The following is a 15,184-nucleotide window of genomic DNA, read 5'->3' on the forward strand; positions in this document are numbered from 1 at the left end:
AAAAACACCACTCTTACAACGATAAGACGTTCGGTAAGCCAGAAAAAGCGCAAGAACGAAATACGGGTGGCGACGCCTACTTAAGTTCCCGCACCTGGGGGCTATGACGTCTTTGATTTTGATGGCATCTTCTAGGGCCTACTAAATATATATAGCTGTACAGATTGATTACATTGTGTTCTAAAGGAACCAAATATTAAACATGGCAAGTTTCGGGAACCTTTACTCAGCCAACGCGGCCCAAATGCGAAAACATACTTTGGAATCCCTGACGTCACACTGACGTAGCGGCGTCGGGGTTTCGGCGCGAAATTCAAATACTGATACTTGGACCTTCATTTCCTCATCAAATAATCAAACAATTTTTTTAAAATGACTGCCTGCACGGTTCTCAAACAATGCTTCATTAGTCTAAACTGATTTATTGTTTTGTTTTAGTGTCCCTTTAAACACAATCAATCTATCTATCAGTGTGTTATATTTTAGTGTACGGGGACACGGGTTTTATTTCTGGCCGTAGCGCCAGCATTTCGATACTCGTACGACGAGCACCTTCAGGGGTTCTTGTTCTCAAACTACGGCGCACGCTAATAAACGTTCCCGGTCATCGTATCTAATCCGAAACCACTCGTGGCGGCCTCTGTCATAATGCATCTGTAGCTTAGGGGGCTAAGCAGTCAATCAATCAGACTTTGAAGAATGGCGTTAGTGCGTATTCGAACTTCAGCGCAAGAAAGTGGACGAGGATGGGAATTGTCCGACACTACTCTGAAGGGGCTTCGACCCGGCTTTACAAATACCACAGTCGTCTAAGTATTTCCGTCATACGAAACTTCTTTTATACGAAGCCGCTTTTATCTGCCCCATCAAACACAGACACAAACACGCTTCCGCGTTACGCAGTGAACGTGGAAACCGATGACACAACGTACAGTAGGACGTTGTGTCATATATATAAGGAAGTTGTTCATAGAAATAAAGTAGACGTTTAGATTAGGTTATAGGGTTTTACGTGCCAAAGTACTTTCTCATTATGAGGCACACCGTAGTGGGGAACTCCGGAAATTCGTAACACCTGGGGTTTTCTAACGTGCACCTAAATCTAACTACACGGGTGTTTTCGCATTTCGTCCTCATCGAAATGCGGCCGCCGTGGCTGGGATTTGATCCCGCGACCTCGTGCTTTGCAGTCCAACACCATATCCACTAAGCAACCACGGCGGGTAAAGTAGACGCTTCTGAAGTTGCAAGTTTGCTCATGATGAATATTTTCATACATCTGTCCGGACCTGGTCGAAGCTTTCTGCTACCGTTTTTGTTCCGAAAGCATGTTCCGATATCATAGCGCCGTGTGATGCCGAATCGCGCTACGCTATTCAGTGTTATTCGATGTCTCGCCTTGAAAATGGGAAATATTTGTCTGCGTTATGAACTTTGCTAGTGTCTGCAGGACAGAAATGAACTGGTCAAGTTGGTGCACGTTCATTACTGGTCTCGTCTCGCGGCATCATTCATGTACAGGCAGCGTGCTTTGCAGCATGCGGGACAAAGAATTTCAAAAGCGAAAGCCTAATATTGCTACAACTAAAAGAGAACGGCTGCCTTAGGCCCGACACCGAATGTCGGCTGTAATATTATTTGTTTCGCTTCACGCCTGAACACGTTTCATTACACAGCACAGAGCGCGTCTCGCAGAGTTTATGGCAGGCATTTATTTGCTCAGTTTAGAAGAATATACCTGCTATGTTGCAAATATGTACATTATTCATTTGGTTTTTCGCTGCTCTCTCTCTTTCTCTCTTTCGCTCTATAATGCTGGCGCTGGGTTAGATTACCTCTGACAATAGCGCCGTTCAGCGCAGCCTGTCTGCGTATTCCCAACATCAGCTTGTATAAGAACGCACACGCTTGTGCAAGTCCAAAAAGATGAAAAAGAAAAGGGAGCAGCATGGCGAAAGTTCTGGCACCCTGGCTCTAATCTTCCAGGCCAGCGGACGCAGGGAGTTAGCTGTTCAATACAGCCCAGCAAGAGAGGCTGATTGCCCGCTTTGCGTTGCAGCCCGTCTTTTTCGCCACCGCTTCTTCCCAAGCATCTCGTCCTGCGGCGATAACATGCTCCCAAATTGAGAATTAACGTTCTCTTTCTCTTTCTTTTTTGAGCCCGCGTGCTCCTCGGTACCCCTGCGAATATTTTTCTTTTCATTAATCCCCTCTCGGGCCCGATTTCGTCCTCTCTCTGGTTCATTTCATTTTGTCCGCTTATTTGTTTTCTTTTTCTCTTTGGGAACAAACGTAATACATAATATTCTTCGTGATTTTCGTGTTATTAATCAGCCCAAGTCGTCGGCCCTGCTTTAGCTGGATGGATCTGTTTACATTAACGTAGGCTGCTGGATAGTAGCCGCCTGCTTCTGCGTCTGATAACATTATTAAAATGCGAGTCCACGTGTTTTCGTTTTGCGTGCTGCCCTTTTGTAGTCTCGCCGCTGACACCGAGAAAAAAAAAATAAACGAGAACGAAAAACACGTGTCTGGAAAGTAGTGCTTCTTCTTTGCCGACAATAGATGGCGCCTTCCACTGACGCTGCGTGCTCGCTGCGTGCGGCATCTATCGGCGAACCCAACCGCCCACGCGGGAGCGCTCTTTCGGACGGCAAGTTTAAGGGGAGATAACAAGCAGCTTGCCAGGCATAACCGCGACGCTGTATTTGCACTATCAACAACGCTAGCCGCCCGCTGCGTTAGCTTCTCCGGTGTAGCGCGTGTGTGCGTATTCTCTTCCGTTGTGTTGTGTATCATACGCGCTTGCGTGTGTAGCACCGCGCAACGTAGATAAATTATTTCGCGTTTGTCTTAATCTGTGGCCCATCCCTCTAAATCTACGAAACCACTTTCCCCCAAGAAAAAACGCCACGCAGATAAGGGAAGGCTGTTCTGCCGTCATTACGGGCTTTGACGACTGTGTAACGCTTGCTACTTGGGTCGTTACTCTTTCAAGCTGTGTTTCTCCTGACCGAACGTGTTCGTATTAACTCGAACCCCCAGGGGTTCTTCACTGATGACTGATATCTCACTTAAGGGCTACCGTACTTATAACTGTGGGGCCAGGCTGCCACTTTACAGGTAAAAATTGGTGACCGCCTTTGTTGTGTGTGCCTTTGCATTCTCTGCAGCTACCGCAGGTGCCGAATTCTTGTTTTCTACACACCGACGGGCTCTGCACAGTACAAAGCTCGTCTGTTAAGTCATCTAGGCTGGAGTATGTCTGAAAACTTTTGTCTGTTCTCTTGTAGCTATGAACGCGATCATGACGCGCCATTGTTTTTATCAAGCAGAAACTAATCTTATTAAGATGCAACAAAACATTTGTGCAATGGTGTTTATTACAGACCGTTAAATAACCGCCAGATTTGCGATATTCAGCGTTTTCCGATTCTCGAAAGTTGAAGCCGCGCACTTGTGCCTTGTGGAAAAACATTGCAGAGGAAGTGAAAACTACTGGCGTGCACACAGTCTCCGTGGTTACCTACAGCGCCCGACCCTGATGTGTGGCGCGCGCTCCGTGTTCCTTTCGCATTAACCCGCCGCTGAGCGGCCGCGAGATCCCGAGTTTAAACGCAGTCACTTCCAGGTTTTGCTTTGTTTTCTGGTAGTGCCCTTCCATGTTGTGCAGGCGAGTACTCAGCGTCTCGCTAAATCTATGCAGCGTTGTCAATGCCACAGCTAGCATGAGCCGATCAGAGGCGGCAATGCATCGTGGGAAATGTGCTTAGGCTGTAGTAAGGGGCCCATAAACGGAGTGTATTTAACGCAGGGGAAGAACACCGACTAATTTATTCGTTCGGTGCTTGTCACTTTAATTTACTGTGCCGTCTGTACCCTTCGCGGTCTTCCCGCATTGCTTCCATAACGAATCGGTGTTGGCCTCTGCGGCGCACGCATTCGCGCGCACGTTGCCTGTGGTCTGGAACGATGCCGACGCTGCACAATGCATGGCCCAGTGTCAATCTTGAGTTTACGAAAAAACCTTTATCCGAACACGCTCAAGAATTTGGTAGCTTCCGAACTTGCGCGTTACGGTTGGCGATAAGTTTACATCGTTATTGCGCTGCTTGGTTAATAATTGAACAGCGGGTCTTCTTAGTGTGTGTTTGTGTACGTGTGTGTGTGCGTGTGTGGCTTGCCCTGTGTTAACCATTTAGTCAACGAAGGCGCCATTTAGTCAACGAAGATACGCTGCACTATTTTATGGTGCGCCCAAGTGACCACCTCGGTACACTTTGTAACTCGTGCAACGCTGCACCATTTTAGTGAGACAAAGTACAAACCACTGCCTTTGTTTGTTTCGGGTCAGTTCTCATTGCGCTCCCTCAGCGACCATTGTGTCCATCTTTCCTTCTCCTTTGTCTTTTCGTGCATCAAGCACACATATACACACACTGGCATGCATTGCGATTGCTTAACTTTCTCTCGTGGTTCGTTGTACGCAAGCCCCTTCTTTCTTCCTGCGGCTCTTGTCTCGGGCGAGGCAAGCTTGTCCGCTCGGAAACGCAAGCGTGCATTGTGTTCCGATGTTTTTTTTTTCAGGGTTCCGCCGCGTACGTGTTTGCGTATACACATGCCGGTTATCGCGCATTCGCCTGTATGTGTGCGCGCGTCCTCGTGCGTGTGAATGCACGTTTGTCTCCAGCGTCTGCGTGCGCTTGTGCCGGTGCACGTGTGTCTGTGAGTGCGTGCAGCGACGAGTGCGAAGCGTCAGCACTGGGAAACGGACCGTGACGCGGGTGTGGGGATAGACAGCGAGCCGAGTGAAGGAAAACAGCGAGCTCTCGATGCGGTTTTATCGTTCTCCGTGTGTTATGCACCGGTGGCCGCGTTTTCTTCGTGCTTCTCGTGTTGCGTATGGAAACGTGCGCGCTCGCATAGAAATGCGCGAAAACTCGGCGACGCGTGCAGATCCGGTTTCGCGCCCCGCGGCTTTTCGTTATTTAATTACTTCCACCGCTTGCCTGTAGTGCGATCGCTCGCTGTCTCTTTGTTCCTGTTCGTCGATCTCGTTTATGTACGCGTTTAACTCGCGCCAGCTGTGCGGAAGGGAATGCTAAGCCATCAAGAACTAACGAAGAGAGAAATATAATATATATATATATATATATATATGCAGATTCAACTCATGTTTCGGAATATACATGAAGTGAAGCTTTCGTGAAGCGGTTAATGAAATGCTGTAATACAAGAGCAAGAATACACAGCTGATACGCAGATTACGCATTGACAATTATTTAGCAAATTCAAATGAGGCGCCTAATTCCGTGAAAAAATATTGCTCGGTGCGTGCGGATAACTGAATGAACACCGTGTGATGATCTTAATTTCAATGGTAATGAGTTTGATATTGTTGGTTGCCGTGTAGCTCGATCGGCCTTCCCCTTGAGTCGTACCGTGATTGTGTTTTCGCAGTGCCGGTGAGCGTGGAGGTTGAGCAGAGTGTGGTCGAGGCGACGATCAACTCATCGGTGACACTGTCATGCCTTGCCACGGGTCACCCCAAGGTCACCACGCTTCTCTGGTCCCGGGCCTCGGACGACGACGAACAAGACGACCCGGCGGCGGCCACCGGCAACTCCACGAGCTCAGAGGACGCTGCCTTTGGCAGCCGCCTGCTCGATAGCACCAACGTTACGCAGGTGGGCACTGGCGAATGCTTTGCGGGAACAAGACGCAGTCTTGCGAAACGGTGATGACGCATCATTATGCGCCATACCACATTCCACTGCACTAGAGGCTGCTAATTTTTGCGTTTCTGACAAGAAAACGCTGGTGTTTTCGAGTGTGTTCCACAGCAATAACTAAATAAACTACTCAGTGAGAACACGAAATCCCTTTAGGAAAACGAAGCGTCAAGCGCAAAAATGACTTAAACGTCCTACATTCGGCATGGCGGCTAATTCGGCCGCGTTTCCTTTGCTGGCTGGCCCCAACTTGTTTTGCGCCTTCTCTCTTATTCCTTTCAAGTAGACTTTATTCGACGTAGGCACTAACCGGGCAGTTGTGCGCCCCGTGTAGCACCCCGCAAACTCAGACTGTAGGACACGTAATGAAATTGCACGCGAACAGCGCGGTGCCATGTACACTTTCCTTGCCACGTGCAGGTGTCCGAGGTTCAGTACCGGGCGCAGCTGACGCTTGAGTCCCTCCAGAGACGGGACAATGGCACGTACGTCTGCTACGCGGGCAACGAGTACAACATGACCATGGCGGTGCAGGATGTACTCGTACTGGGTGCGTATACCGGCCGACGAACGGCCTTTTCTGTGACTGCTTCCTCCGTGTCGCTTTTGTTGTCATGCTGCGGGCCTTGTCGTAAAGGCAGATCAGAGGTCGCATTTTATAACAGCCATTTCTCATCTTTTTTTTTCTTTTTATCCTTCTTTATTGGCTCTCGCAACACCACATATCCCGGGAATCGGCCCTGAAGCGGGATGGATAAGAAATTGAGAAAAATAATTCTTAAAAAAAAACTAATATCCCTGATTAACTTTTTGTTTCAGTTCTAGATTATATCGCAGCTGACTATAGAAGTTCAAGTGTAGCGTTGGTTCCGCAGGGATCCACGAATAGACAATCAGTATGCTAACCTATCATTTGAGACTACTCGCTGCCTGCCAAGCTCAAGGGAATGAATTGCCGTGCGAGCTTGGCCTGTTACAGCGCCTGATGTTTTTGGTAAGTTAACCAACGTTTCAGCAAAAAGTAATTGTTTTCTGAAGTTCTCTACACTGAATAAGAAAGTGTTCAACTAGTGAGTGCATTTTGGGTGCATTGGGTGCATTTGGGTGCACTGATATATATATATATATAATTTTACTGACTAAAATTTATGCCAGTGCTGAATAGAATGGCTAATAATAATTATCGATTAATTTTTGCTAAGCAATTTTATAATAATTTAACCTGCAAGACATGTTGTAGAAGCAGAACTGAATTGAGCCTGTGCGCAAAGCACAACGATTTGCCTGAAACTTTCTGCCTATAGCACCACATTCGAAAAACACGCATTCAAAATACGCAATGAAATGCGCTTTTCCAGTCAACATTTTCCCACTGTACATATTTCCTTAGTGCGGGAGCATTTATTGGACGTAGAATAAATAGTCGATGAGATTAAATTTCCTGGAAGCTTAGCATTTTTGATAAGGTAATAGGGAATTGAAAATGTAGGAGAACACAATTTCGCCCTTGTGTGAGCTGAAACTCGGCAACGTTGTGGAGGTTGTGCGAAGTGTTTGTTGTGTATATGCATATGCACATACGTCGTTGGCAGTGTGTTGTCCTACAGACACCGACTCTGCGTGTTGAATGTATGAGGGAAACTGAAATGGAAAAAGAAGCATGCATCGATTCCATCTTTGTTTTGACAGAGCACAAAAAAAAAAAAGAAAGCCGCTTTGTAACTATAACCTAGTAACCCTTAACTATTTATTTATTTATTTATTTATTTATTTATTTATTTATTTATTTATTTATTCTTTTTTCTATACTTACATTTATTGCTCTGCTTCATGTTTGTACAACGTGTGCAGAGAGACTGAAATACAGGCCAGCTGTATGGGAATCTTTTTCTCTTGTATAATCTTTCGGTTCTATAATGCATTTATGCCACATTTCTTCTAGCGGTTTGTTCTCCACGTTGTATTTGTATAAATTACTCCAATTTCAAAGTGCAATTCAGTCGTCTGTCACTTACATTAGAACGCATATTGCTGGACCATTCTTCAAGGATTGTAGCAGCAGAACTTGTGGAACACAGGAACAGAAAAGAACGAATATACGTAGGCACAGCTGCACTGTCAACTCTTGAAGTTGACTGTGCAGCTGCGTCTACGTCTATTGGCTCCTTTCTATGTTTGTGTTCCACAAATTATGCAGCTACAATCCTCGAAGAATGAAACAACTAGCTCAGTTAAGCACCCTTTTGATGCTGGACCACAGTTCAACTAGCACTTTTGCCAGACATGCAGTGAAATTTTTTTCGCAAGCGCTTTCTGCACACTGCCAAGCTTGCCGCAGACGGAGCGCCAACCACCGAGCTTCATTGCACGCGACCCCCCCCCCCCCCCCCCGCAAGCATCACGTTGGGCTTTGCCTCACGTGAATTGATGCTGTGGTAGAGCACCCTTTGCAGGGGCTGAAATGGCGGGTTCAGTGGGAAGTACGCGGGTGTACGAGAATGAGGTCTGAGTGGGCTTCCTGGGCAGGCAGGCTGACATTCCCCGAATGCCGCCGCTCCGGTAACGTTCTCGGCCCATAAAGCGCTCAGTGCCTGCCGCCTCGCGGAACAGTCTCTCTCGGCTGTTCAAATCCCGCATACACGAAGCCCCATTACAACGCTACCCGCCTCTTTACTCCTCGGAGGGAGGAGAGTGATGCGGGACAAGGTTGTTAAGGGAGGGCTAGTTGCTCGTCGTTGATGAAATGAAGATGGTACTACAAAAATGGTGGGAGAGAACATAGAACTGAAGGGGAAAGGAAATAAAGGAGGTGGAAAGTCATAGCACGTAGACTGTGAGACCGCTGAGAGAACGACCTCTCTTGACGTAAATGCGTTGTCGCTGGCGCCCCCGCAGTGTGCGCCATTCCGCCGGATGCTTCGACTCTTCCTTCCCACACGAAGGTGAAGGGAAAGCGAGTGGATTAGGCCGCGCATCAGAAGGGGCAGCAAGAATATAACGCCACCTCCCCGCATTGCCATGTGAATTGGAAGGGGAAAAAGAAGAAACTTCTCTCCGGTCCGTCTATTTTGTTACATTTGTCTGCCGTGCGTGCTTTGCGGCGCTGTTGTGAAACAGCGCAACCATCAAACGCCTAGGTTTGTGCTTTTCCATGCGTTTGCGGGTAGAATGTATGTCGCAATGCGTATTTTCAGTATGAGTACAGGGCACTTTTTTTCGTGCTTTGTTCACTTCGATTTCGCGAGGTGGACTTCTGTATCAAGAGTTTTAGAAGTTGCGCAGTGCCACCGACGCGGGACCGTAACGGCGATCTTGCAGCCTAGAGTAAACGTCACGGTGAAATGCTTTGTACTAACCGTAAAATTTTGTTGAGACACCGTTTCCCTTTTTGTTTGTGTGTGTTTTTCGAGCCCTCTGCCCATTCTATGCCTCTTAGTTCGTAAATAGAACTTTACCAGGAGACAAGCATGAAGCAACAGCCTTAATAAGCAGCTACAGTAGAGTTGTTCTCAAAGCGGATCAAGATGTAACTTCTCTGTACTAATTTCTTCATGCATCTGATGCAGACTGCCAACACAAGCGCACGGGTAAGACAGTGCAGGGGTCTAAACTCTCGTTTCATGCAGCCAGAAATATTCCTTTACAGTGTCAGTGTGGTGTCCACAAGTCAGTAGCTAAAATGTTCTGATGCCATTACACCAGCGAGCAACAATCAACAAGAGTAGATTATTTGCTGCACACATGTGTTGAAAGGTGACTGCTGGCATTATACTTATGGTAATACAAAACCACGTAATGCATTGAGTTGAGTGGAGCTGAGGATGTGTTGAGTTAATGTTGAGCTAGTGAGTCACCAGGCTTCAAATTCAAAAGGCATTATGCGTGGTATGCAAATACAAATGTATAGATAAATATGAGTGCTGTGAGTGAAGCTGGAACCTAGTTTACCGAATGCCAGCCACTGCTTGAATCTTGGTCTTGAGAGGCAATCTCAAAGTTTGCATACTTCTTCATGATCCTTTTTTTTTATGTTTCACTAGTCGTATTAATGAAGCTTGCTCCTGCACAGCTCTGTCCTTCATGGCCCTAGTTACTTACACTCACAATTGCATTTCACACTGCGACATTATTTACTTTTTTGTTCTTCAACGCCCCTGTGTTGCGATGCATCATAAAAGGTGATTGTCATAAATAAGCTTCAGAGACTATCATTCCATATTGCATTTCATTCCGACTTTCCTGCACTAGCCTTTTCTTTAGTTCGGAAACTGCCTGTGGAAATCCTTTTGTGGTATACACAAGCATGGAGAATAAAACTGGTTGAAAGCTGTGAACAGGTTTGTACTGCTGGGTGACAAATCATGCAGTTGAAGTAGAACTGTGCCATGTCGCATGTTTTACTGCCTACAAGCCTTTCAGGTGTAAAGACGTTTGTTGTCAGGGCCTACAATGTTACCCATACTATACTCGGCAAAAAAAAAAAAAACTTTTCTTACAGCATGCTTGTGGAAGAAACTACACGGCATTGTTTTTCCCCTCGTGTGAAAAAGAGCTCACTGAATCTTGACATACAAAGGCAGTTTGCTGTTTTTTGAATTCATCCATTGCCTGGGTAAATTTTTTTCTTGGAAATTGTGGCTGTTAATGTTCCATGTTGCCAAACTATGGCTAATCATGTTTGATCAGCACCTTTTCTTTTATATTACTTCGTTTTCTAGTGTATTTTGTGCATTCTGCAACCACTCCTATCTGAAATACCAGTGGCATAAAATTCACACTTATTGCCCTGTCACCACCATTCACAGAGCCCCCAGAGGTGAACCTGTCATCACTGAAGGCTGAGGATGCACGCACAGCGAAGCTTAGCTGGCATGTGCGCCACTCGGGCAACCAGCCTGTATCGCGCTACCACCTCCAGGTGCGCAACTATTCCACTGAGGCCGACTGGCTGGATGTGCACAATGCAGTACCACCAAACATGACCTCCTACCTTGTCCACTACCTGGCACCTGGTGCCACCTATGGTTTCCGACTCGCGGCCGTCAACTCGGTGGGAAACGGCCCCTGGGAGCAGCGAAACATCACTATGCCACCTGACGGTATGCACACTAGCTTACAGGCTCCTTCTGACGTAAGGATAGTTCAAAAGTACTTTGTAGCTGTGTTAGAAAAAGAAATAATAGCAGCTGTTCTTGTCAGTGGCAGAGAGTTTCTACTGATGAACAGTCCATCCTCAGATTCCTTGCTTTCTGCTTTTTCTTTTTTTTCACACGTAAACAAAAGAGGAGCATAATATGGAGATAGACTGTTGAATTACACTTGTCAATTGTGAATTGCGCAGGTCTCGCTTATCACATGTGGATCTTGGCAGGCCAGAAAGAATACAAGAATTAAAGACAGCTGCCAATGTCACCCTTCGATTTTCGCACCAGCTCTAGGCGATGTCATAGCTTTTGGCAGCATCTGGCAGAGGCTAAAAAGGATAATATTGCATATGAAAGGTCATAAATGTTTAAACTTTTTTGCCTGAGCAGGCCTCAAATAGGTGAAAATTCCAGAAGGTATGAGGTGCCATGGTGTTGTGCTTGAACTCAGATTCGAAGACTTAAAAAAAAAAGAAAAATTTCAATTATAGTTTGGCTGAGTAATGTGCCACATATAGCTGTTTTAGTGCTCCCCTTTAATGATCTCTTGAACTACATTTTTTTTGTTTCATAATGTACAAAGCATGACCATTTCAGTTTGAGTACTACATTAACAATACTTTTTGCATTTAATAAGTGAAACTATCAAACAAATGGAAGAAAGAGACATGGCCAAAATGTGCAAATCATTTGAATACAGTGTTTATTTGTCCTTTCCAGTTTCCCAGCACAATTACCTAGATGCATTTCATAGCAGCCCTATAAATATAAAGCTTGTACACATCCCTTGGCAAATTTTGTGAGCAACTTAAGGCCTCTAAAGACCTCTTTTTCATAAGACAATGGCTTTAAATTTTAACAACTTTTAGCATTAAGCATACATGTTGCCGACTGAAAGACATGTCATTAGCTACTCTCCACACATGGCTGTTATTTCCATTATGCCTATGCATCTTGGTTCTGTCTTATAGACTTTGTATTTAGCATTTCTTATGCTAATGCTACGAATTTATTTTTTAATTTTCATATTTGGATGTTATGACCAAGAGTGTCAGTGAGCGACAGCAACTTGCATGTGCAGCCAGAAACCTATTGTGAAAAACAGTGGTAAAACTTCAGACCAAGGCACCTTTGTGCAAAATGTCCCCAATTATTTTGGTACACTGAAAATGTGTTTCACTCCCATCTTTGCAACTATCGTATTTACTCGAATCTAATGCACACTACTCTTTCTGACAAAACGGGTCCAAAAATTTGGTGCGTGTTAGATTCGAGTATGACACTAAATCTGCGTTACCATATCACCATCGACATTTCAATATGGCCGCCTAACACATGCTGTGAGCCTAGCTGCTGTAGCTTCCTCCAGGTCCTGTAGTATGTGTGCTCAGGCAATGCTTAGGTCGGTGCACCACCGGTCTTCCCATTTTCTGCATTTGCTCTATCAGCATAGAAGTGCCGACTGCAAAGACATGCAGAATTAAGCACGATGCCGCAATTAAAAGGAAAGTGACCACGTGTGCGGAGACGGATGGAAACGGGGCCGCATCATGGGCATTCGGAGTTTTTCAAACTTGTGTACGGCACTGGCTCAAAAACAGGAGAGGGGTTCGACACCGGCGGCTGCTACGTACGGCATGGCCTAGTGGCCCTTGAAAGCGGTCTGCGGCGGAGACAAGAGTGTACGCATCTGGGCGCACCGCACTGTGTTCTCGTCACTTAGTTGGCGTGACAGCGAGAGGCTGCACAAAGGTCAATTTCCTCGCTACTGCTACCGCACTTCACTTCAGCGTTTAGAGAGTTTCTACAGTCGTTGAGTGAGACGTGTTCATGCTTGTGTGCACGTGACACCATGCTTGTTAATTTAACTAGTAGGCGAATGTTTAAAAGTTTATACAGCGGATAAAACTACTACCCCTACTTTTCGTATTGCTGTCTACTAATTTGCTATTGTAATCAATGCTTTACCTTTCACGCGATAGTGGGACTCTTTTTTTTATTTATCGCAATTTTGGTACATTGGGTGTAAATCTTTGTTTTTTCCGAATGAGAAAAAGTTGTATTTCTGTATGAAAGAATGAGGTGTGCAGTACGGCAAAGGACTTTTCTTTCTATAGGTCACGGCAAACCAGTGCACGTTACAATCGAGGGCATTTTTTTTTCTTCCTTTTTTTTGGTCATGAAAAACGGGTGCGCGTTACAATCGAGGGTGCGTCATAACTGAGTAAATATGGTATGTTCTTTAGATTGTGCGGCATTTTGTGAACATACAGTATTACCGCTATCCTAAGATTTTTATTTTAACTGAACAAGCTTTTGAATTTCGTTTTTGTTCTTTTCTTGGGCTCAATAAGCCCTGCTTCTGCCATGCTTCTTAGGATAGCACTTGGGTACTCTGCCTTCGCGAGCTCATTAATTGGCCACATACCAAACACTCCATGATAATGCAATACTGCAACCAAAGATCCTCTGCCTTTGTTCATCTAGTTCCACCAAAGATCAGCCAAGTGCATCTACTTGCGACAACTAATGAGACGCTGGTGTTTGCATGGCGGAGGCCTAGCCACGATAATGGTGCGAACATCAGCCAGTACCAGTTGGAGCTTTTTCGTCCAGGCCAAACGCACCGCAACCAGACAACACTCTCAGCTGAGCCCCAGAATAGGCTCAAGCACATGTATGTGTACGTGGGCCTCACACCAGGAGAACAGTACATCTTTCAGGTTAGTAGCAACTGCATATTTTAAATAGCCATTAGGTCTGCTTTACCACTTGAGAACCTGACACCTTAAAGTTCATGTACTCAGGGTAAAGCATGACAGATGAAAGGAAGTGTTTTGCTGTTGCTGAAAGTTGTTTATTCCCATGCTCATTAGGCAAATATTTTTTCCACATAGAGTATCTGCATCTTCTGAGCCTAAAACCATCGCTTGATATTTCACGTAAGGTTGCCTAGTTTCCCTCAGTGACAAAAACAATAACTAAAAGCAATTCATAACACTGGATCAGCTGCTGATTGTCAGAAGAATATAAATCCAGATTAAGTTGTGCTTACCAATCTTAATACATTTAAATCTCGTTGAGACACACCAGCTCAGAAGCAAAAAATACTATACACAAAGCTTTGGTGCAACTCATCCACTAGTAATGTTGCTGAGGCTGTGATGAAAGTCCATGAAATTTCTATATCAAATGTTTTAAGCTAAGCTGTGTACTGAGCAGGCAAGTAAGTAGGTTTTGATAGCATTCATAGAGATTCCATAGAAAAGGACTTACCCAATGAGCATCTGACTTGGAAGAAAATTTTTTCTTTTTTTTGCCTCAATTTCATCACCTTGCTGTTGCACTGAGTGCATTCATCTTGCCTGCATTAACTGTTGCTATTCAGAGACTCACTGCCACTGCACTTTCCATAGTGCTGAAATCTGGCCGCAGTCCTTTCAAGTGAGGCCACCATCATATTAGGCATGAAGGTGCTAGGCGATGTAGGCTTCAAGGGAAGAATTAGTCTCTCAACCTACAAATATATTGTGAGCACTGACTTTTTGTGAACACAAAATGTTCTTGACATCTTTCGTAGCTTATGCAGCTCAATGTCAGCAGTGACAGTGAAAATGTGTTGTCTGCTTCTATGGCAGACCTGCCTGGGCTATAGCTTCTGTTGACAAAAGCTTATCGGCTAGCTGTAGCTGGCATTTGCAGAGCTTTCTTCATTAGTTGTATATTTTTCTTATTTGCCCTAAAGTCATCATGCACCTTTGTCTATGCTTGAGAAAAATACCGTGATGATTATTTCATTTTTTATCAGAATTTAGCCGTGCATTAACAGCTGCTAGCAATTCTGTATTTTGACATTAATGTTCATTAATTCATATGCAGGTACAACAGACCAGGTGCATTGCTATGTTTACTTGTTTCAGATGCGTGCTTGCAACATCATTGGCTGCGGAAATTGGTCTGAGCAATTGGATGTGAGCACAGCTGATGGAAGTAAGCTGATTTGAAGACCCTTCATGTCCATTTACATTTGTAAAAAAAAAGTTAAAGTTGCATTGGCCTAGCTTCTGCATGCTACCAAGAAGTATAACTCCATTTTTGCATACATTTTGCTCTGTTAAAGCGAATAGCTTTCTTTAGCTCTTCTGCCTGGTTTTGGGGTCACTGGCTGGTGTTCAGAAGTGGGAACAAAAGCGCCGATGCAAATGGCATGCTCACTAGTGTTGCGAGGTAGGTTCATTGCCAAAAGCCGCTTGACATAGCTCTTTGAGGTGTACATGCTGTCACCCTGTAGTACTGAAATGTACTGTG

The 15,184-nt window shown here is 45.2% G+C and overlaps 1 protein-coding gene across 1 annotated transcript in view; it reads left to right on the plus strand.

Annotated features, from left to right (window-relative positions):
* Ptp69D (Protein tyrosine phosphatase 69D) overlaps positions 1–15,184 on the plus strand; it is a 156,232-nt gene that overhangs the window by 90,986 nt on the left and 50,062 nt on the right. The window contains exons 6-10 of the mRNA XM_075671544.1: positions 5,461–5,687; positions 6,153–6,282; positions 10,538–10,831; positions 13,364–13,599; positions 14,797–14,866. Coding sequence (XP_075527659.1) covers positions 5,461–5,687; positions 6,153–6,282; positions 10,538–10,831; positions 13,364–13,599; positions 14,797–14,866 — 957 coding nt within the window. The remainder of the gene's footprint in view (positions 1–5,460; positions 5,688–6,152; positions 6,283–10,537; positions 10,832–13,363; positions 13,600–14,796; positions 14,867–15,184) is intronic.

Source organism: Dermacentor variabilis, chromosome 10 (genome assembly GCF_050947875.1).
Source record: "Dermacentor variabilis isolate Ectoservices chromosome 10, ASM5094787v1, whole genome shotgun sequence".
Lineage (NCBI taxonomy): Eukaryota > Metazoa > Arthropoda > Arachnida > Ixodida > Ixodidae > Dermacentor > Dermacentor variabilis.